This window comes from Lutjanus erythropterus, chromosome 20 (genome assembly GCF_056507025.1).
Source record: "Lutjanus erythropterus isolate fLutEry1 chromosome 20, fLutEry1.hap2, whole genome shotgun sequence".
NCBI classification, from domain to species: domain Eukaryota; kingdom Metazoa; phylum Chordata; class Actinopteri; order Lutjaniformes; family Lutjanidae; genus Lutjanus; species Lutjanus erythropterus.
The window spans coordinates 19,009,833-19,032,230 of record NC_139336.1 but is presented as its reverse complement, the minus strand read 5'-3'; the positions used below and the strand labels follow the sequence as shown (position 1 = coordinate 19,032,230).

The following is a 22,398-nucleotide window of genomic DNA, read 5'->3' as shown; positions in this document are numbered from 1 at the left end:
TTCTTCAACACAACAACCTCTTAACTTGCCAGCGCTGGCTCTGACTCACTGCCTGATTAAACTGTATATGTTTAGATGATGGGAGAGGAGAGGAAAACAAGCCCAGTTTCCATTAGCCTAACGGGATCGAGTCTGGCTCTGACAAGAAGCCTGCCTGAAGAGAGAGCCCAGCAGAGGAGCTAATCCATTCAGCAGAAGCTAATGGGAGGGGAAGAGGGGTCCATTGTGATTTGAGGGATAGGTTAGTGCTGGAAGGCTGCTCATCATGGGTGATTATAGGAGGTGGAGCAGCGGGAGTGGGCTCGGTGGGAGACTGAGAGGCATGAGTCTGATTCACCAGGCTAGTATAACAGAGGCGGTAATGAGAGGAGCTACTGCTGTTTGAAAAAGAGGGCATACACTGAATTCAAAGGGAAACTGTACAGAAAACAGGGGGAATCAGCCAGTTATAGAGAGACAGCAATATCAAGATGCAGTGAAAGAAAATGAGAATTCAGAGGGATGAAAATTGAGAGGGACAGGTATATGATTGCTAAGTGCCTCTAAATGGAGTAGATCAGGTGAAAAGCACGGATATTGACTCTGTACGGTGCTACTCTGCTGTAATGTATAGTGAATATGAAATTTGACAGTGGCACTGAGTTGCCAGCCAAACATTAAGCTCGAGTGATATCCCTAACAGCAGCGAGCTCAGGCTGTTTGAGGGGCAGGGACGAAAAAAGTGAAAAGGCTACAAGCTGTATGAGTTGGGGAACCAGTACGCCGAAAGTCGTGACGCACTTTATCATGTTTTATCCATTTGAACAGCATCATAGAGGGTTTTATCATGTTTTGTCCACTGGAAGGGAACCCTAGAGGGCAGTTCTGCTTCGTTCCTCCTCTGCCCTCCCTGTTGCCCCTACTCACCTCTATCCAGCAGAGCAAGAGGGTGTTGCTTTTTTTTTTTGTTTATTTGTTTGCCACAAGTCAAAACAGAGCTGGGTGGGATGTGTCAGTCACACTGCCTTGATATGACTTTGCGAGGAGTTGGAAGTGATGATCTAGCTGATACTATAAAAGAAGCCCCTTCAGGTGAAATTTTGACAACAATGTGCTCGCACTTATGTTACGTAATATGTGTTGTGTTGCAGAAGCACTGCCTTGATGTCACAGCTATACTCTTACAACTTCCCCACCGTGTCCTCTGGGGTTTCATTACTTTTTGTCAGAATTTTTTGATTGGCAGATCCATTGGGGAACAGTTAAAATGAGCCCTAACTTTAGAGGCAAGAGAATGTTTCTCATTACTTGGAAACAATCGTGTTCTGCTTTTCAGTAGGAGGACAAACACACAGGCAGAGAACAAATGAGGACCACCTACAGGAAAAAAGAGGGAACGCTGGCATAAACATGTGCCGTAAAGCCTCTCTGCTGTGTATACACTTCTGCAGCTCTTTCCCTTCCTCTGCGCTGTTTCTCCAGGTTTGTACTGGAAACTGATTCTGATTCTGAGGCTTTTTACCAACTCAAGTTCAAAGGGACACTTGAGTCCCATGTTAGTAAAACCTTTTCTTCACTGCCTCTATCTCCTGAATCTATAAATCTGTCATCATACACAAGTCCGTCTGTGAGACGCATTTCCTTGGCAGCAGAGAGATTTTGTTTGGAGAGGAATGCAACGATGAGAGGGAAGATAAAGACTGACTAATGGGATGAAGAGCGGGAATGAGATACTCACAGGCGATGCGGACATGGGCTTTGCGGCTCTTGGTGGTCCCCGCAGAGCTCCAGGCCACACACTGACACCAGAAGTCCTCTGGCCCGAAGAGCTCCTCCACCTGCTGCCGAGTGATCTCTATGCTGGCCTCCCTCACTACGAGGCCTGTGAGGACAGACAGAAAGGAGTGGAAGGGAGGGAGATATAGAGTAAGCATGGAAGCAGATGGACAAGGATGAAAATATGAGGTGTGAGAAGAAAGAAACAGAAGGGAAATGAGGGAAAGAAAACATTAGTACATATCAACTGAAAACATGGTGAAAATCAGGAATTAAAACAGACAAAAAATAATTAGTTGATATCATATCACATTCACAATATCCACACACTGTCCACAATTCTGTGGTTCAATTCATACCTTCATAACAGAAAACAATCCGTCGTTCTACATGCGAATAAATCTAATATTTTGATTCAGGAGGTGTGCCCCAGGGTTCAACATTCGGACCACTTCTCTTCTCTATTTTTGTAAACAATTTACCATCAGTTTTCAATAACTGTTGTTCTCAACTTCGTGCTGATGACTCTGTTTACTAAACCCGATCAACCACAAATTCAAGCTTCTCATCCGTCTGATTTCAACATCTTACAGGATTGGCTGTCACATAATAAACTACTACTCAATCAAAGCTTTGCAACCAGACAAAAAACTCAAATCCAAACCTTCTTGTGTAACAACCTGGAATAGAAGCAATCCTGTGCATAAGTTGATAATACTAAATATCTTGGTGTTTGTCCTGACATTAACTAAATATGAACTTCAAATTACACACTGATCACGTTCTTTGTAAATAGTGTTGGTAAGAAACCTGCCTCTGAAGTTACACTACTGGTTATTGTGATGTTGTCTATGAAAATGCTTTAAAATCAGACATTGTTATGCTTAACACAACATATGACAGACTGCAGATTTATACTTGGATGTCCTTTTCTCACTCATCACTGTAAAACGTATGATGGCCATCTCTAACCATAAGAAGATACATTCACTGGCTGCAACTTATATTTAAATGTATTAATTTCAGTTATCCTTCTTATTGATGACAGGATCTTGTAGCTTTTACTTCAAATGATCAAGTTAGGCTCAGTGCTGCTTATCTGTTCCTCATGCTAAGAAGAAACAAAAGAAGTTTTACATCTTAAGCGCAAGCCGTTGGAGTAATTTATCCGCTGATATTAGATCTATGTATTTGGTTATCTGCTGAAACTCTGTTTATTAATGTATGTGGTATGTCTCTGTCTGTTTTGGCTGACTGTTATCTGTCTGTATGTTGCTGTTTTGATCAGTGTATTTGTTTTTTGTTACTCCTCTGTTGTTATGTAGTGGTTGTGAAATATGTTGAGAACCGCTCAGAACAAGCTGGTACATCTCAAGAGCTTTATCTTCATAAATAAATCTGAACACATATCGAAATATTGTATTCTCTCGCCTGGGAGGAATTGATGCTAATGTCAGTTTGAGATCCCATCAACGAACCAGTATAACTTTAGTCATATCACATGCTTTGACACTGAATATTTGAGATCGCGCACGAGTGTGTGTGTGTCAGTCTGGCATCGATTCTGGAGCCAAAGCGTTGAGCTGTTTGGGCCCGGGCCCTGTGGGGGAGGATTCTCTGCGTCATGGCTAACACAATCCTGTTTGCTAACTCCTCTGATTACTGCTCATCTGGGTGCCAGGACCCAAACAAACAAATCATCTCCAAAACAAATGCCTCTACCCACAGCTGCCCCTCTAGAGCAGATTATGCCGCTCCTACAGTGCGTGTACACATATACGTCTGTATATGAGCATGTGTGAGAGCATACGAATAGAGCGCATGCATGTATATATGGATTATGTGATGTGAGAGGATTCATTGCAGCTACAGATGCTTCTGATGCAAGATTGTGCCTTATTCCAGGTCAATCAATCATCCTTTTTTGATTAAATGGGATATTAGGGAAGACAATGTTGGATCATGAAGTCCTTATAACTGCACTACTTTCAGACAGATTGCCTACTTTAGACATTGTGAGACAATTAACACTTTAATTTGCCTCTTTAATATCTGAGTTTATTTGAAAAGAAGATAATTAACACTTCCATTTATCACTTTATCTAAACCCAATGTGAGCTACTAAAAGGAGATAATTACTCTATTCTGTATGTGTTAAGAGAGTCCCTATTGTTCCAGGTGGACGCTGCTGGACTCCAAAACCATATGAATTTGGATTCATGTTGGATGGATTCATGTTGGAAACACTTTGCTTGGCTCAGTGGTGCTTCAACAGTTCTGCAGATTTTCAGAAGAAAATTCATGCTGTGGATATCCCATGCCACCTCATTCCCCAAGTTCTGCTCGATTAGGTTTAAATATGGCCCACTGTCATTTTTCTGGAACTGTCATGCTCATGTATCTGGTCAGCAATAATGTGAAAGTGGACTGTGACATTCAAATTATGCCCAGTTGCTACTAAAGGGCCTTTTGTGTGCCTCTGAAACATTCTCCACTCTGTCACCAGCCTGTACTGTAACATTACCACCACGAAGGACACATCCGCAGATTTATGTTGTTTCTCTACCAAATTCAGATGCTGTCACCGGCATTACAGACCACTACTTGTCAGACCTGGCAGCCTTTTTTCTCCCCACTCTTAAGTTCCCCAGTTTTGGTGATGACTTGCTCTGTAGCTGTTTTTCATTGTTAGCTGTCACAATGACAGAAACAGGGAGCCTTCTGTTGCAGTTGTAGTACACCCAATTCAAAGTTTAATGAGTTGTGCACATCGCTCTTGTACTGAGCAGTTATGTGTATAGTTACAGCCTACAATACTGACCAAATGTTGCAATTTCTGACATTTCTTCCCACAAGATCTGCTTCTGTCTGAATGCATCAAACAGCATTGAGTCATTGTCAGTCTGTTTACATAAATGGGGTTGTGTAGATCTGTTACACATATTAAACACTATGTTTTTTGCACATTCTAATGGCTAAAAATGATTTTATATGTAGCTTTCTCCAACTTCCCCAACACTCTGCCCTTAGCTCACGTCATTCCCTGCTAAATCAAAAAGAGTTGTGAGACCAGTGTCTCTTGACGAGACACAAATTAAAAGGGCTGCACAGAGTGCATGCCAATTCAAACACGGGGCAGCTGTGGAATTAATGATGTGGTGCTGTTGTCAAAAGGCAAAACCTTCTAAGTACTTGTTGCATTAAACAAAAGATAACTTAAGCTACTCTTAGTTTCTGATAGTTAGCCAACCAACTATTCAACTAGCCTTTAACATGGTACTTCCTTTATTCCTACAGTTTTTTATATTAGAAAATAAATAAGAGAAGAATATGTTGTCAAAGGTTGACATAGTGAATTATTTTTGAAATATTTGGCATATTTAATGCATCATGAAACAATTCAATTTACCTCAACATGGAACAGCTGTGGAATTAATGATATTGTCTTCTGTAGTGTCAAAAGACCAAAAGTACTTAACTGGTGTTACCTTGGTATTGATAGACTGTTAGTCATTTTGCCTTTATTTAAGCGTGTTATCTCCTTACATTCCTCCAGTTTTCAGTGAGGGGGAAGCTTTACACATCTACGGTTATCACAAAAACAATGTTAAGACTGATCACTAGCTACCTAACATGTGAAAGGATGAAATGGTGAATTATTTTGACAACATCATTCACAACATCAGAAACTTTAAGCTGCTAATCACAGGAGGATTCATTCTCTTTCTCTCCAGTGGCTGCGATCTTTGAGTCTATCACAGATTAATAAACCATCAACTTTCCTCATTGTTTTTCTTAGATGCAACTGTGTTCTTATGTTGATTATATAACTTATTCATGTTATTCATTTCTTTTTAAGTGATCTTACCTAAGAGATACCATGTGTTGTTTATGTGACATCATTTATCATCAGATCTTTGACTCATTCAATCAGTAGGCTAACCTAATCTCCGCCTGAAATCTAATTCATTACAGAGTGATTCACTACCTACTGAAGTAGAGATAAAATGGACCAATTTGAGACACACTGAGAACCTTTGCCAGTAATCAAAATTTGGAAAACAAAAAAAAACAAAAAAAACAAAACAAAACCAGACATTGTGACAATCAAGAGTGTATAACAAAGCATACAAATCATTATAACTGCTGTTATAGATATTGCTGCAATGGAACAATTATCGATACAACAATTTCTGTCCACGTGAGATTGACCGTACCTTAGTTCTCAATATATTGGTTTCACGCTGTGTATCTTAATAACCATTATGTTTATACTTGTGTTCTGGGTGACCACAATTTGTACAAAGGTTCATGATCTGTTCTGCAGTCTGAGCAGATTTATACATGAGGTGTCTGAATATCTGGCCGAATAAAAGATGCAAAGAGACCGCATGGTTAAAAAATGAACAAGCCATTTTACTTCAGGTTCAGTGCATTCACACGGCCTCCTTGTTCTGGCACACACACCGAGCACAGCGGCATCCCACACACCAGCTTAGCTCTCATGTAAAATTTACACAGTGTGCCGACAGGCAGACGAACCACCACGTCTGTTGTGTGTGCATTATGCTTCTGCGCGTACATGTGTGTGTCCATGGCTGTGTGTCTGTGGTTGTCTGTACTGAGCGCCATTGTCTTCGTCTGACAGGATGTGTGTTGCTGGATTGAGAATGTCAAGGATGGATGTAAGAACATCACACACTGAGCAGCAGAGGCAAAATCAATAGTGGAAACAATAAGCAGATATGAATTCTCAAAGGGCGTAAAACATGTGCCAGAATCAGTTAATTTTTTCTGTCTGCACTCCAGACTCTTTCTGAAGAAAGTTCTATATACCCTTAGAAATAAAGGTGCTTACTAGAACCATAAAGGGTTGTTTGGCTTGTCCCCATAGGAGAACCCATTTTAAATTCCCAGTTGAACGTTTTACGTTACACTTCAGGGAACCTTGTCAGGATCTATCTAGAGCCCAGCACAAAGAATAATACCTAGAACCACCTGTGAAAGGTTTTACCCAGAACCACCTACGAGAGGCTCTAAGTTCAAAGTGGGCATGTCAAGGTCAGACTCACTGAAGTGGAAGTGAATAATGGTTGATATTTTGATATTGTCAATTAAAGCTCACTGTGAACAATCTTTGAAATAAATCTTTTTTTTTATTTCAAAAACTAAAAGATTCACGTTTAAAGAAAAAAGAAAAATAAATGATCTCAACTAAATTTTATAAGTTGGCAAAGAGTTTGAGTTGGTCTCAAAACTCAACAAACAACATCGGTAAGTTGCCTTGAAATTTCGAGTTGTCACCACTTTTTGTGTACACTATGTTTCTGGGTAGAACTCTTGCGGAACCTTTCTTTCTAAGGGTGCAGTCATGGTCTGACATGGTAAGAATAAGCCCTCTGCGCCGTAAAGTGATGATGACGACCAGCTCTAAGTCTACTCTACGTGTCACTCATGACTTCATGTCTATTACTAACTCAGGATTAAACTCTTCCTGACGTGTCGCACTTGAAACACATCAGAAGGATCACTCTAGCAGAAGAGCAGGGCTTTGAAGTGAACCTGCTGACCTCATCCAGTGACTTCATATATTTGCTCAGCTCACAGCTCTTAGTACACAGTATAGCATTACAGTGCTAACAAGAAAACAAAACACACACCGACTTCCACTCAATTTACAATCAAGAGGGGTGAAGCAAGTGTGCCCCACATCAGGACCAGCAGTGAGGGGCTACTTCACACCTGTCGATGTGGCCATTAGCGGCAGAAATGATTCTACAATAGGTCCCATTAATAGCTGGCTGAAGTAGGGTGCCTCATTGGAGATGATTCATTATTAATGTGGTCATTAAAGTGAGCTAGCCTAGCTCCTTAGTCTTAGCACCGGCTAACATTATTGATCAGACCAGTCAGGCAGAAGAGAAGACATTGGTCATTGAAGGAGAACTGAAGGAGGAAGGAGGGTAAGTGCTCTGATTATCTGGCCAGATGAGGAGCGCTCCTGTTTGATCTTCTTACTCATATCTCAGAGAGAGTGACAAGCTGTCTCCAGTGGATATTATCCTAGCTGTGCCTACTTATAATTAATTTGCTGCTCATTTGCTCAAATCAATGCTCCTTTCTGCTTGCAGCAGACTACAACCTGGTCTCAACACTGCTGAAAGGTAAACGCTGCAGTGTTCAGGTGACAGCAGGGTGACTATCTAAATCTAAATCATCACTGTGGAGGAGGCCATTTAGAAAAATTGCCATCACAGTTTGCTCCTTCATGCCACTCTTTCGTTCTTGCCTCCTGCTGAAGAACAGTGAGCATGTGATCTGAGTCTTTGCACGGTAAAAATAAACTTTTGGGGTTTTTGCTGAACTTGGAAAAAAAAACATGCTTGCAGTGATATAATTATAAAAACAAACAACTAAGACTTATCTTACAGTGTAATATAGCCCAACTAATTTAGTCAACCTATATCATCTGTCAAATTTTGACCATTCACAGCTATATTGGTCTATATTGGTATCTGCATATATGTTGTCCAATATATGCCTATATAAAAACTTTTTTTAACTGAATATTATGAATATTAGATTGTTTTTGTTTAGCTTTAGCTTTACTGAATAGCTTTAGCTTTATATTGAATATAGTATATTAATAATTAAAAAAATACTAATATATACATATATTTTGCTCTTATTTTGGATTATTTAAAAAAAATACCAGTAAGGGTTTACTGTTTCAGAGCTCTGATATAGGTTTGGACAATAGAATTTGCTTTAAATTTGTATAAAATCTGGCCTCAAATACATCTCTTTGTCACAAGTTTTAGCCTATTTTGAGGGCTAACTGAAAAAAAAAAGTTAAAAAATAAAATTTGTGTATTTTAGTTAATGAGAAAAGATGATTTAATTCCCCTTAATGTCTGTATGGTTTTTTTTTTACAGTATGGTTTCTTTTCATGTGTGTCCCCATTATTTCAAATGCAAAATGGGTCTCAGTTCACATCAGAGGGGTCTGTGGTTACATGTTCACTTCCCTGCTGCTCCCCAGCGAGACTTAATCAACAAAACAACAACCCTTATACACAGGTGCAACCACAATTCTTCCAGTTGTGTAAATACACTGTAGCCTTGTTTCATTTTTTCTTTTTTTTTTGGTTCTTTTTGAACAAGAAATACGTTCTCTGCTGTGTCTTTGTGTTAACTGGCTGCTGCTCTCAGGATAATCGCACGCAATCAAATGGTCTATTATTTTCTACATGCAATCACCTGCTCCTTACAAAACAATTATGTCCAATTACACCACTTGAGATGGTAATCAGTTTTATGTACTGTATGTATTGTACTTTTGTGGGGGTTCGTATCACATGTTTTTGTGCCACATGGGCTCCACGTGGCCAACTGTGTGCCACATCCACTGAATCAAAAAGCCTTTCGACAGAACATACCGGTGTGAGCTCCTGCAAGAGCTGCAGGTGAGTTCTGTCGTGCTGTGAGGACCATTGTGCAGGAAAAGGCCATCAGTGAATCAATCAAGCCACATATTGATTAGATGGCAGTTACTGAGGTTGGACAAATTGTGCTTTTAGGACATAATTGTTTTTATGACGCAAACATCTTAATCAGACTACTGTTATTTGCGTCATACAGTGCCAATAAAAAGTGTTCACCCCTTCTGAAAATGTCCATTTTTTACTGTGGCTCAGTGTGGCTTTTCTTACACCGATCAACAGAAAAAAGACCCTTTAAATTGAAAACAGATTCCTATAAATCAATTGAAATGACTTACAAATATAAAATACTTGTTTGGATAAATACTCACCCCCTTCAAGTCAGTATTTAGCAGATGCTTTTCACATCTGGACACTGTGTTTTGCCAAAATACTGACTCACCAAAAGTTGTTCCAGATACAAGCAGTATCACTTTGTAGAGATCTGTTTTCACTTTGACATTAAAGGTTTTTTTTCAGTTGGAAAAGCCACATTAAATCTGCTTTGATTCAGTCGTGTAATACAATAAAACATGATAACTTCCAAGGGGGGTGAATATTTTTTTTATTGCCACTGTATTTCACTCTTGATGAGAACGAAATACTGTCTCCAGGCACAAAATGGAAAAACCCATCACCCAACTCTACTGTTGTCAAGCCTTTCAAGACTACTACTCTTGTTTCAAGAGGCAAACACGCATAATACACACAAACAGCCCTACAGTGTTGTCCATGTGTATGTGTATGAAGCATAGACACATTAATTAGTGGACAGAGCTTCTGGGTCTGAAGAGTGAAGCCAGTGTGGAAGTGCCTTAAACCTGCATTCTTTCTTTTGGCCAGCAGGAAGCCACTTTACAGGTTCTGAATAGAAATCTGATTTTATGTATTCTTAAGAGAAAATGACACTGCTTCTCACATTTATGACCCCAGTAAACAGTTTCCTAATGAGTTTATGGTCTCAATCGCTAATTCAGAGCCTTCTTCATACAGCGTGATGTTTATTTTGTACATTATGACTCCATTTAGAATAAAACAAACTATAAAGCAGGATATGCTTTCGGGCAGGGCTACACAGGGCTCACAAAATTCAAATCAAACTGTCAAACTAGGCAGTGCTGATCAAATATGGATCACAATTCTGTTACTACATTGCCTATTTCTTGTTTTAAATTTTCCAGAAACATGCCTTAGTGCACTGTTTAGCGGCTGCTTTTTTGTTTCTGGTTTCCAATGGAGCCTCTTGGAACTCAGATCAAACTGTTAAACTAGGCAGCACTGACTGAATATGGATCAAGATTCTGTTACTACAGTGCATATTTCTTGCTCTGAATGTTAGCTTATTGTTTAGCTGTAATATGAGAAAGATTTTGACCAGACTGTCACTATTGTGTTTCCAGTTTCCAATAGAGGCTCTGGAAACTCAAACTGTCAAACTGGATAGTACTGATCAAATGTGGATCAAGATGTGGTTACTGTATTGCCTATTTCTTGCTTAAAAATATATTTTAGTGTACTGTATGTAGTAACATGAGAAAGACTGCAACCACACAGGAAACCATTATTTCCTACTGAAGGGACGAGTCAAACCAAGCACCGCTCAAGTCATGGTACATCACCCCCCAGCCCTACGCTCTCATCAGTACTGTGCACGCTTTGGTTGCAAAAAACCAAGATGGCAACCGCCATAATGCCATACTCTTCAAAACAATGGTGTACAAACCAGTGGATGATGTGATGGTTGGTTCACTTCTTGGCATTAAGTGGGCAACACCTTAATTGTTTTTCGTGTGTCAAATGTGGATGTAGCCTGCCTTCGCTCTTTCTCAGTCTCTTTCACTCTATAAATCTCATTATCTCTCATTTTGTCTTACTTTCATAAAATCCTAAGTTCTCGCCAACATGAAAGTGAGACATAAAGATAGGACGAGAGAGAAAAAGAGAAATACAGGGGTGGGGGGCAGGAGGGTAGGGTGGGAGAGATCCAATTTCTTCAGGCTACACTATCAGTGGTATTGACCAGGCCGGCCAGTTTCTATCGGTGTTCCTTTTCTGTCAATCTGGGGAAATCAGAGAGCAATGGAGTGGGTTGAGAAAGGCTACTTGCATCCACTGGGCTTTGGTGGTGGTGGTGGTGGTGGTGGTGTGTGTGTGTGTGTGTGTGTGTGTGCGTGTGCGTGTGTGGGGTGTGAGAGCATAAATGAATGAATATCTGTGCGGTAAATAGCCTGTGGACATGGCTGTGGAGAGTGGGTGCGTGTATGATGTGTGGGTTGTTTTCCATGTTGATGCTTTTAGCACAAAACCTTCTGACACAAAAGGCTAAGAGCCACTGCTACCCTCAACCTCTTCTTTGTCATAATCATAACCATGAAACACATCCTCAGATCTGTGTATTCTTCCTAAAGTACACTGGGTCAAAATGAAAGGATTTCAGGTTGTTTTTTTCAAAGATGCTTTTATATTTGTGCTTGCTGCAACATTCTTTTTGCATCTGCTTCTTAGCCTTGCTGCAAGATTGCCCTGTTTTTCATATAGTTCAGTGAAAGAGCATTTGGGAGGCATATTTATTTAATACCTCAGATACAAAATGCAGGAGAATGCCGGTCATTGTGGTCTATGTAAGTGCATGCCTAAACATTCACATTTAAGTGAGGGAGCAGCTGTCGGTGTGTGAGCATGCAGCCGTGTGTGTGTGGCAAAACAGCGGGATGAAAAGGGTAAATGCGATGTGATTGGTACCTGTGGGCGACAGAAAGAACTCAATTTCCAATACAGCAGCTGAATGCAGCCAATCAGTGCTGGGCTGTTGTGTGTAATGGCTCTGGTGCCTTTGGGGGCTGAATTCTGTCGAAAACAACCCTGCTGGAGCTTCACTACCTTTACTTCCTCTAGATGCTTACAAACATGAACATAAACACACACCTGGACACACACACACCACACAAGTGGTGGTGTTAAAGAAAGAAAAAGATGAGTTGTTCCATGTATGTCTCTGCAGATAAGGTTAATGCCACTAGTTGATCAAATAAACTGACTTGTAAGACTGATGTGTATTCTTGATCAACTTTAACTCCTACAAAAAAACTGATTATGCAACTAATTTTCTACTTGAATTACGATGTCTGGGAACAGTCTTTCTAGCCCAGGAGGTGTGATCTTCTTTCAATGGACAGAAGTCATGGGGTGGAAATTGGGGTGAATGTTTGGCCATACAAAGCACAAGACTTTTGCACCCTACATCCAACATTGTTGTTAGATCTGCCTCCCAGCAGTCGACTTAACCATGAGTCGACCATTAGGGCCATTAGTGAGTCAGTGGCCCACACTGGGGGAGTATGTGTGTTTATCCCGCTCGTAGGGGTGTAAATCACAAGTTTCATCTCTATATGATATAATAGCTATATCTTTGGATAACAATATGATATTTACCAATATCATAAAGTCTGCAATGACATGATTTCAATTTGATTCTATTTAGGCATCTACAGTCAATTTCAGATGATATCATATGTCCATTTAATGCAATCAGTTACATTTATGTCAACTCACATAAGGCATAATAAAGGCAAATCTTATGCCTAAAGTCTTCCAGATGTGCGACACAGACATGTCATGGGAATATTAAAATAAAGATGCATCCTAAAGATGACAACAAAGGTCAATATTTTAACTTTACATCGATAATATTGGATTGCTGAACACTGAATTGATACAGTAATCCAGACTCATGTATCATTACACACCTAACTACTAGCACAGTAGCTTTGAACTGCTGGGAGGAAGAAGGTGTCAGGCCCTGGGGTGGGGAAATGCTGCCGGCAGGGAGTAGACATCACGGGAATAAGCACCAAAACTGGAGGCAGGCAATTGATCAGCAGCCTCCCAGTTTTAACAATGTTGCTTATAACACTGTTTCTCAGCCCTGGAACTCAGGCCACTTTTGATGTTTCACCAAAAATATATTTAAATAATTAAATTAATATTAAAAACATGCAATGACTAGTCAAATAATGGCTTGAACTAATTACCAGAAAGTGACTAGGACAATCTTGGCTTGTTTAAATATGAAAAAAGTGAGTGCAACCAGTCTCATGCTTCAAGTTAATGTTGACATGATTGGTAAAGCTATTTCTGGCCCCTAGTTTAGCCATAAAGAACAGCAATGTCTCTGTAGAGAAGATGTTATGGTGGTTAAACACAGGACTCTTCCCTGGGAGTTCTGACTTGGGAAACTGGGGTTTCTGTCTCATGTAAACATGTTGACATTGTTAATTATTATTTTTTTGACTTAGCTGTCTTATTATTTTCAAGTTTTTCATTGTTATTTTCAGTTTTCATTCAGCAAAAATACTTCAACAATCTGTGCTGCATAATGTCTCTGAAAACACATTTGCTAATGTAATTTTGTTATATATGAACATTATTTTTAGGAGAAGGGGTTGATTTAGATGCACTCTTGAATGTGTATGTAGCTGATCTGTTTACTGACCAGAGTTCTCGTCGACCCGCTCCTCCACAGTGTGCTCCTTCTGGTGAACCCACTCGCTGTTGCACTTGAAGTAGATCTGGGTGGCCGGAGTGGCCTTGCAGTATAGGTTGACCGGCTTGTTCTTGACTATGTAGGCCTCCTCTGGCTCCATCAAAAACACAGGCAGCGGCTCAGGGGGGTCTGATGGGAAGGTTTCCGGCAGATCACCGAGACCAATGAAGTCATCATCAACTGTGAAGAAGAGAGAGGGACAGAGGAAGGGATGAAAGGAAAGATGAAGGGAGGGAGAAGTTGCGAACAGAGGAAGAAAGCCCAGAAAAAGAGAGAAAAGATGGGTTGGGAGAGAAAGGAAAGCAGACAAGAGACAGTGGGACAGTGTATTATAACCACAGTCTTTGCATGGGATTATCCATTCGCACAGCACACAGTGAAATCCCTATCATTTGATATTTTGGAATGTTTACACAAGTGTATTTTAGAGCGCAGGAAATTCTGGGATTCCTCTCAGGCAATAAGGCTGCATGGATTTACAGAAACCGGGCCTTGCTCGGTCTAACCGCAACCAGCTACTGCTGAGAAACCAGAGAGAGGCAGAGCCAATAATGAGAAGCAGAGTTCAGAGGTTGACTCTGAGGAACTGAAGTTATAAGCTGATCTCTCTCTGTCTCCCATTTTCTCTTTTGCTCTCTCTCTTTCTCTTTGCTTTTGTCTCTCTCAAACACACACACACACACACACACACAAGCTTATAGACACATGCATGTACACACACATGCACCAGATCTAATGACCTCAGGCTTTTGGCCCAGTTTGTGCCATTCCTCGGATACTTCTGCAGTAGACAGATACGCTTCCCTGTAATTACAACTCCCTTTCATCTCCCTGTCTTAAATCACATACACACAACTGCATGTGTGTGTGTGTGCACTTATTCGCACACAAACATGAACAAGTGCTCAAACATCACAAGCACACAAACACATGGGCACACACACATCCATGAGTGAGCACGGCTAACTTTCTAACTCTTTGAAGAAAGGAGGATGAAGCCTATTCGCCACCCCATTTGTCACCTCCAGAACTGTTCTATTCTTACCATCGAACCGGTAGACATCAATTATTCACAAGTGTGAAAGAAAGAAGGCAGAGTAATAGAGACAGAGATACAGTGGGAAACAGAAGGGAGGGAGAACAGAGAGGAGACGGTAAAAGTAACTCAGCCAGACAGACATAGATTGAGACATCGAAATGGAGTTGGGCAGACGGACAGAAACATAGCACGGGAGGACAGAAACAGGAAGGCACACTGTTCGGATAACAAAAGAGTTTATCAGCCCATCAGTAATTCTTCCATGTCCTTCTATCTACCCGCCTCCCTGTCCTGTGTGGACACGCTGGAGCCTTGTTGTCTGACAGAGGTTGCCTCCTGGATGCTTCAGGAGCACTAAATAATGTCTCGGCTGAGCAGATATCTCCCCACGATGTCTCTCTAATGTTATCTCTTCCTCCATACCTGCCACAGATTGAAGTTGATTGCTAGGAAATGAAAGGGCAGGGGGAGCCAATCAGAAAATGACCAAAGCCGTCCTCACCAGCGGCAGAGGAGGGGTTTGTCTGAGTGCTGTTATGAAAGTGTTTGTGTGCTGTGTGTGGAGATATGTAAGATGATGGGTAATGCTGTTTTAGTATGTTTAAGAAAAGTTGCACCAACAAAGATTAATTTCTATAGAATAAGTCATGGCTTAACTTAAAATTATGTTCACCCAAACCACTAAACTATTTTAGAATTAAGAAAGGTTAAATCTATTTAAACCTCAGTTTAATTTTTACTCTAAACCTAGATAAAATTTAATTCTGTTGCACCAAACTTTATACTGCAATTTCAAATGACGTTCAGTATTAACTTTAAACTTAGCCTAGACTTGAGGAGGATTAAGTTTTAAAATGGCTGCCTTTTTGAGATGGATTGAACAAAGAAATCAAGTTCCTCAAAGAAAGTTGAGGGACAGACTCAACCCAATCCAACTCTTCTTTCTTTCACTCCAGTTGATCTGCTGAAAACAGTTGGCCAGTTGCTGCCATGCAGCCTCTTCTTTCAGTACTGTGCTGTTTTTACAGTTTTGCAATGCAACATTTTTTTGACGTTTTACATAGCTAGTAAACTGTAGCATGTTTTGTTAACTTTTAGCACAGAAGTATTATAATGAACTAGATACAGGATGCAAAGATGGTGCCTATTCAGTCCAATGACAATTCCTAGCCAGGTTCACTTCCTTGATACACGCCCAACTGAATATGTGCAGAAGTGCTTCCCCCTTGCCCCCGTTTGGCCCATATAATTGACACTGTGTTGACATTACAGATTTTAATATCACTTTCTCAGCTCTAAGAAAGTTTTACAAATATAAAACCTCCATGGGTCAAAAATTCATAATAGAAAGAGTCACAATTGAGCTTCTTTGCAGTTGTAGGTGTCCTGTCAGCAGTTTTACAGATGTCTCTTTTATAATAGTGGCTTACGGGGGAAATGTTTTTTCACTGCAATATTGCTAATGACCTCTCTTTTAGCTAGCTTGCAGAAAGTGTAGCGTTTTGTTAACTTTTTAGCTCGCTAGCATACAAGGCAACATTTTGTTAACTTTTTAGCTTGCTAGAAGACAATGTAAAATTAGAACTAATCTTAGATTGAATTCATCTTCCTTGGTCCAACCCTGTTTTAGTGTGTTTGTGAGTCTGACTTTCATCAGAAAAAGTTCCAACTGGCTTCACTCCTTTCTTGGCTCCTATTCTGTTGCTAATTAAGTAGCAGCAATAAAGCCTCAGGTGACCTCTGACATTTAAGAGTAACTGCCCACTTTCACAGTTTGTGTGGGTACAATGAAGAGCTGGAACAAGATCATTAGCTGTTTTGATCAACTTTCATCTTTCTCCTTATCTAAACAAGAAAAAAAACTCGGTTGAGCTTTTCATCCTTTATGTCTTTATGTAGGTGATGACTCTTTAATGTAGAAGTCTATTTCAGTAGACCTTGGCATCGTCTGTTCTTTTCTGCTCCATAGTCCTCAGTCCACCCACATCCTCAGCCAGGGGACCCTGACCCAGAAACAGGCAAAGAGAGCCAAGGAAACTCATTAAAGATTGTGTTAGCCTTCTTTCACCCTCCATTCCCATTATCTCTCCATCTCTCTCTCCCTCCTGGCTCCCTCGCTCTGTCGAACTGTGAGGTAGAGAGATCTGAAACAGCCATGAAAGCGTCGCTGCCTTGCACATACAGAGAGAGAGAGAGAGACGCTCGCCTCATACACTCATGCACATACACCCGCGCAAGCATTAATGCGCGCAGAGGCACACACACACACAAACTCACTCACAGATATTCGAATTCATCAACTTCCTCAGTGCGAGAAATAATAAATTCGAATGAATGGAACTAGCCCTCCAGTGAAAAATCAGCCCAGAAATGAAAAAAGACACCACATGACAAAATGAAAGACCCTGACTCTTACCAATCATGCTGCCCCCCCGCCACAAACCCAACACCCAGCATCCCAACACCTCCCTCCTACCTCCCTGGTGAGCAGAATACTGAGAACAACAAGAAGCTCAAAGAGAAACATTACTTTTTTTCTGGCTCCCCCTCCCTCTGCTTCCATTCATATGCAATGAGAAGACAGTTCATGATAAGATAGTTTGGAGGTTTCAGCATTGCTATGTTCAAGATGATGCAATCTTTGTGGATGAACACAGCTGCAGTGTGTATAATCACAAACCTAATACTCAACAAGTGCGCAACTTATTACCATACGTCTATGCATTACATATGGACTTTTCCCACTCTGTTTTAGTGTCATATCCCTTTAACAGGAGCATTAATATGGCATGACTCCACTTGTTTGATATGCAATATGGATTTTTCCGAGCAGTTGTAATTCCGTGGCTTGATTTTAATCAGAAATTGCCTCCATATTGAGTGTTTAAAATTTAATGAAATATGTCCTCGCAGCACTTTTATTCAAATTGTATTTTGCTCTGTAATTGGGTGAGTTTTCCTAATTCACATTGTAAGTCTTATTAGTGAATATTTTACGACTCAAATTGAATATTAGTTGAATTTTATATCAGCTCCACATCCCAACTACAAAAAAAGTTTTGAAGATAAATTAGCTGCATATTGCCCTCAAAATAAAGTTAATGAATGAATGCAATTTGCCTCCCTGCATTGTCAATGAATTCATCAGGTAGAGGGCAAAATGGTCTGTAAAAAGCAATTTAAGGACGGATAAGAATGAATCAAATTAATCCGAGCTTAGCAAGTGGGAGTGAGGAGAGGTATGAGAGGGTCTTGGCAGCCAGCTCCTCTTTGGCTTGAGTCGACTCCAATAGCTGTGGGAGTGGAGCAATATTAAGAGATGATTACATTTTGGACAAATCAAAGTCAAACCATAGCACTGGCACAGCTACATATTCAAGCGCAGTCTCAGAGATAAGACATAAACCAAGTTCTAAGAGAAATGTGCACACAAAGAGGCACATCTTGAGCTAAAAAAAGAATATCTGAGTTACATAAATACATAAACTGTTACATAGAGAAGTGCGCAACACCCACACCAGACACAAACAGAAATTCACATCAAATGTATGAGGTTAGAGTTTGTAGCCTGTAGCAGTTTGAGCTATTCAATATGTGGTAAACAGCTCGCCAAGACCCAAATGACCTTTCCAGTTGGACAGAGCCCAAGTTTCCTATGCTCCCCCAGTATTTTTCTTTAACGTTGTCTGGGGTGACCATCATCTCACTGGTTATTAGACACAACAAGGCGTAATGACCAGCAGTTTCCATTAGAAATGAACACTGGGTGGATGGTTGTATAAAGAATAATGCAGTAAACACAGGTCAAGTATACCCTGAAATGAGCTACAGTAATACCTCCTGAGTCATTATTACCACTCACCTCTGGAATGAAAATACTGCTATTACTCCACATGGAAACTGTACATTCCCAGATTATTCTGACACTAACACTACGCCAGTGTTCCTGGATGGTGGCAGGCATTCAAGACAACTGTACAAAAAGTTAGCAATTTTCATGTGGATGGTCTTGTTGATTTACGTAGGTCACATCCAGGTATAATAAATTGAAACTGTTTTATAACCAGTTCAAAACTCCTTGCAGTGGCTTTAGCTGTGGGAGTAGAGCAACAGTAAGAGATAATTACATTAATGTGTTGCTTTTTTTTTTTAGCTAGCTAAAAAAATCTGACATTTGATAACTTTTTAAATGGCTAGCAAACAATGTAACATTTTGTTAACTTTTTATCTTTTTAATATTATTTTTATTGATGTATGTCAGAGAGACTTTACAAACAGAAAATATGCCGGATACGTACCAAACAAAGCAACCAAACAATCTGACAATGCTATTGGTCATGGGCCCGAGAGGAAGAGTTGCTGCATATTTTGTTAAATTTTTAGATAGCTAGAAAACAATGTGAGGTTTTGTTAACTTTTTGGATAGCTAGAAAACAATGTTGTGTTTTGTTAACTTTTTAAAAAGCTGGCAGACAGTGTAATGTTTGTTCACGATGTGGAGTTCTTTAAAGGGCAAATATTGGTATCTTGAATTGTATTGACTGTATTTTCCTTTTACATTGTCTGGGTGACCACCGTCTTGCTGAATCTTAAACAGGGCCTAATGACAAGCAGATTCCATAAGGAACGAGCGCTGAATGGATGACTATATATTAAAGAATCCTCCAGGAAATGCAGTTCAAAAACACCTTAAATGAGCAGTAATACCTCCTGAAGCATTTTTGCTCCTCACTTCTGCAACCAGCATACTACTATTACTGGACAATTAATACCTTAGTCACATTAATGAGGTCTATTGTGCTGAGAACAGTCAAAACTGATGACAGAACATCCACAACACTTTAGACATCGAATCAGGATCCACTGCAGGCGGTGACGACTTTGTCCTGGACTTCAGCCGCTTTGCCTTTTCTTTCACAAATGTGCTTCAGACCACAAATGCTCCGGTAATTTTACACGTTGACATCATGTGTAAACAGGAGCCAAAGTCGATTTTCCATGAAAGATGCTCTGGACATTTGCCAAGTCGAGACCTAGAAGGATTTCTGTAGATTTCTCTAGAGTGAGCAGAAATAGCATTTTGAGGCAGAGCACACCACACACAAGATTATTATGTACTGAGTCACCAACAATGAATCCATCTGTGTTGTTATACTGGAGATAGGGTCTCCCATCCGGGGAGCAATTATTAAAATATATAAAAACAAAACAAATTACGTCATGCTTATGGAGTTATTTCTGCAACAAATGACATGTCAGAAACTTAAAAAACATACTGTAAGTTTTATTCTTTTTTCTTGATGTTGGAGTTGGACTGCTGAAGGTACAGTGTACCTGTATTGTATATGCATTGATTGATGACTGGATATCATGATTTTATTGGCTGAAATTGATTGGTTCTGACCTATATCGTGTTGTCACAGAAGTTATTGCAACTAGCTAGCAATAGCTAGTAGGAAATGCAGCATTACCTTGAATGAATGAATTACAGGTTTCTCTATATTAAAACATTGTTGGAAACGTATCAGATAATGTAAGTTCCCAACTCAAGAGAATATATGTCTAGCATTTTTAGACATTTTAATACAGAAATGTGATGACTGAATGATGACAAAAAATGTAAATGTATAATTCTAATTCTAATTTTAATTTATCTCACCTATTGTTTTGTTATCTACAACTGTGTCTAAAGGTCTGTAGCTACACTGATATACTCTAAATACAGTTTCAAAGATGCATTATGTATTTGTTATTATGTAAAAACCAAAAGCTTAATGCTTCAACATCATCATATTCCAACACATACATAAAGATTACACACTCTATGCTGTATATATTACATATACAGCACTATAGTGGATCTATCACCTGTCTTCCTGTGCTGTGCACATATGCTGAATATTTGTAAGATTTCTTGTATCATATATTGTATGTGAGTGTCTCCGATAACAGCTTTTGAATGCTGGGCTCTGTGCAAGATAAGCTCTCTCTCTTCTGTCTGCGCTCGTGCAGATTTATTGTCCAAAGGAAAGCAACTGTATCAGTGGGGCCAATGTTTCCCTTCAATCAGGGAGAGTCAAGCTGAACAAGGATGAATGCTGGCATAAATCTTCTCCCTCTTCATTCCTGTTTTATTCTTATTTGTCCTCTTCAACCTCCCCTCTTTCCCTCGTGCCTTCTCCCTTTCACCTTTCCTTCCACTCATCCTTCTCATCACGTATACATTCCTGCCACAGATAGTGAAAGAGATTGGTAAGTGGTTATCTAGATAGGTAGACAACGGGGAGTTTTACTAGATGATGTTTTGCTACGCCACGATGGGGGAGGACAAGAGGTGGTTTTCAGCTGAGTGGTCAAGCAGAATAATAAACCACTCAGCTGTCATGTCAATTGAAGCAGGATAAATAGACTGTCAATCAGATCTACCTATAAATGTGCTTTGAGCACACCTACCTATTATATTGAGTGAACATTAATCAATGGTAACGACTTCCTTTAGTCAATACTTGTTAGTATTGGCTCCATACATCCCAGTGGTTTAAATCAATATGTATGGCTGTTGTTTTAAAAGCAAAATCCTTCAGAAGCTCCATGAGAAACAGGTTTCCTTCCACTCTAATGTCTCTTTCCAGCCAAGTGCTTTATACACACTAATGTGTCTACACACATTGTCCACGGGGCCCCATCTAACGCTTGGCTGCAGCAGGTATTTATTGATTACTGTTAGGGCCCAGTGACCCCTCCCTCGCCCTGTCCTATATGAGCCTCTCTGTTGGGACGTGCTAAGCACACTCATATTTCATCTCTGGGGAATCCTGCCATCAGACAACCTAGCAGGGGAGGAGAAGTCATGACAAACAAGCAGAGATTTTCTAAAGTTAAAAGTCAGGTGGCGTTAACATTAACCTCCCAATCAGCTCACAACTTACGGTCATTCCATTGCAAGCCCAGAAGAATCACAATGACCTGGGCTCAGTAAAACTGCCAAATAAACCAAATGAATAATTCAATCAGGGCATTATAGAGTGGTCCAATTCATGGGGTCTTATCTTTACCAGCGTATGTGATGTAATTGGAAAAATGAATCTACACAAATTGATCTTGCTCACTGCGGTAAAGTGTAAACAGAAAGCAGTTGTAGCACTGAGGGGTGGGCCTGAAGATAAGAATTTAAAATCTATACTAAGAAATAGACATTCCTCTCCCATGGTGACCATATTGGTTATTAGGTGGACGGGAAAGAGGAGAATCTCATATGAAAATAACATATGGTAAGGGCAGTCGCTAACTTGTGCAATCAATTTCAGAGCGCAGTACCATTTCTCTCTTGCTGTCTTTGCACACCCTTTCATGTCTTTCTCATTGGGGGTGTTTACATGTTCTCTCTGGTGCTTATGTCTGACCTTCATGGGTCCTCTCTGGCTGCTCTCTGGCAGGAGGCAGCTGGTGGTTGCCAGGGTCATGCTAGGCCTTGGCCACTGTCTGTCCAGTCACATCACAGCGCCAGGAAAGGCAAGGTCAAAGCATCATGACAATTAGGGCTCATCATTTTCTTCTCTTTTTTTAACCCCCCAAATATT

The 22,398-nt window shown here is 40.2% G+C and overlaps 1 protein-coding gene across 2 annotated transcripts in view; it reads right to left on the bottom strand.

Moving 5' to 3' along the window:
* The window catches only part of unc5cb (unc-5 netrin receptor Cb), a 162,657-nt gene that overhangs the window by 61,451 nt on the left and 78,808 nt on the right, over positions 1-22,398 (bottom strand). For both annotated transcript variants that reach the window (XM_084745674.1, XM_084745675.1), the window contains exons 2-3: positions 13,729-13,959; positions 1,718-1,861 (exon numbers count right to left, since the gene is read on the bottom strand). In XM_084745674.1, coding sequence (XP_084601800.1) covers positions 1,718-1,861; positions 13,729-13,959 — 375 coding nt within the window. The remainder of the gene's footprint in view (positions 1-1,717; positions 1,862-13,728; positions 13,960-22,398) is intronic.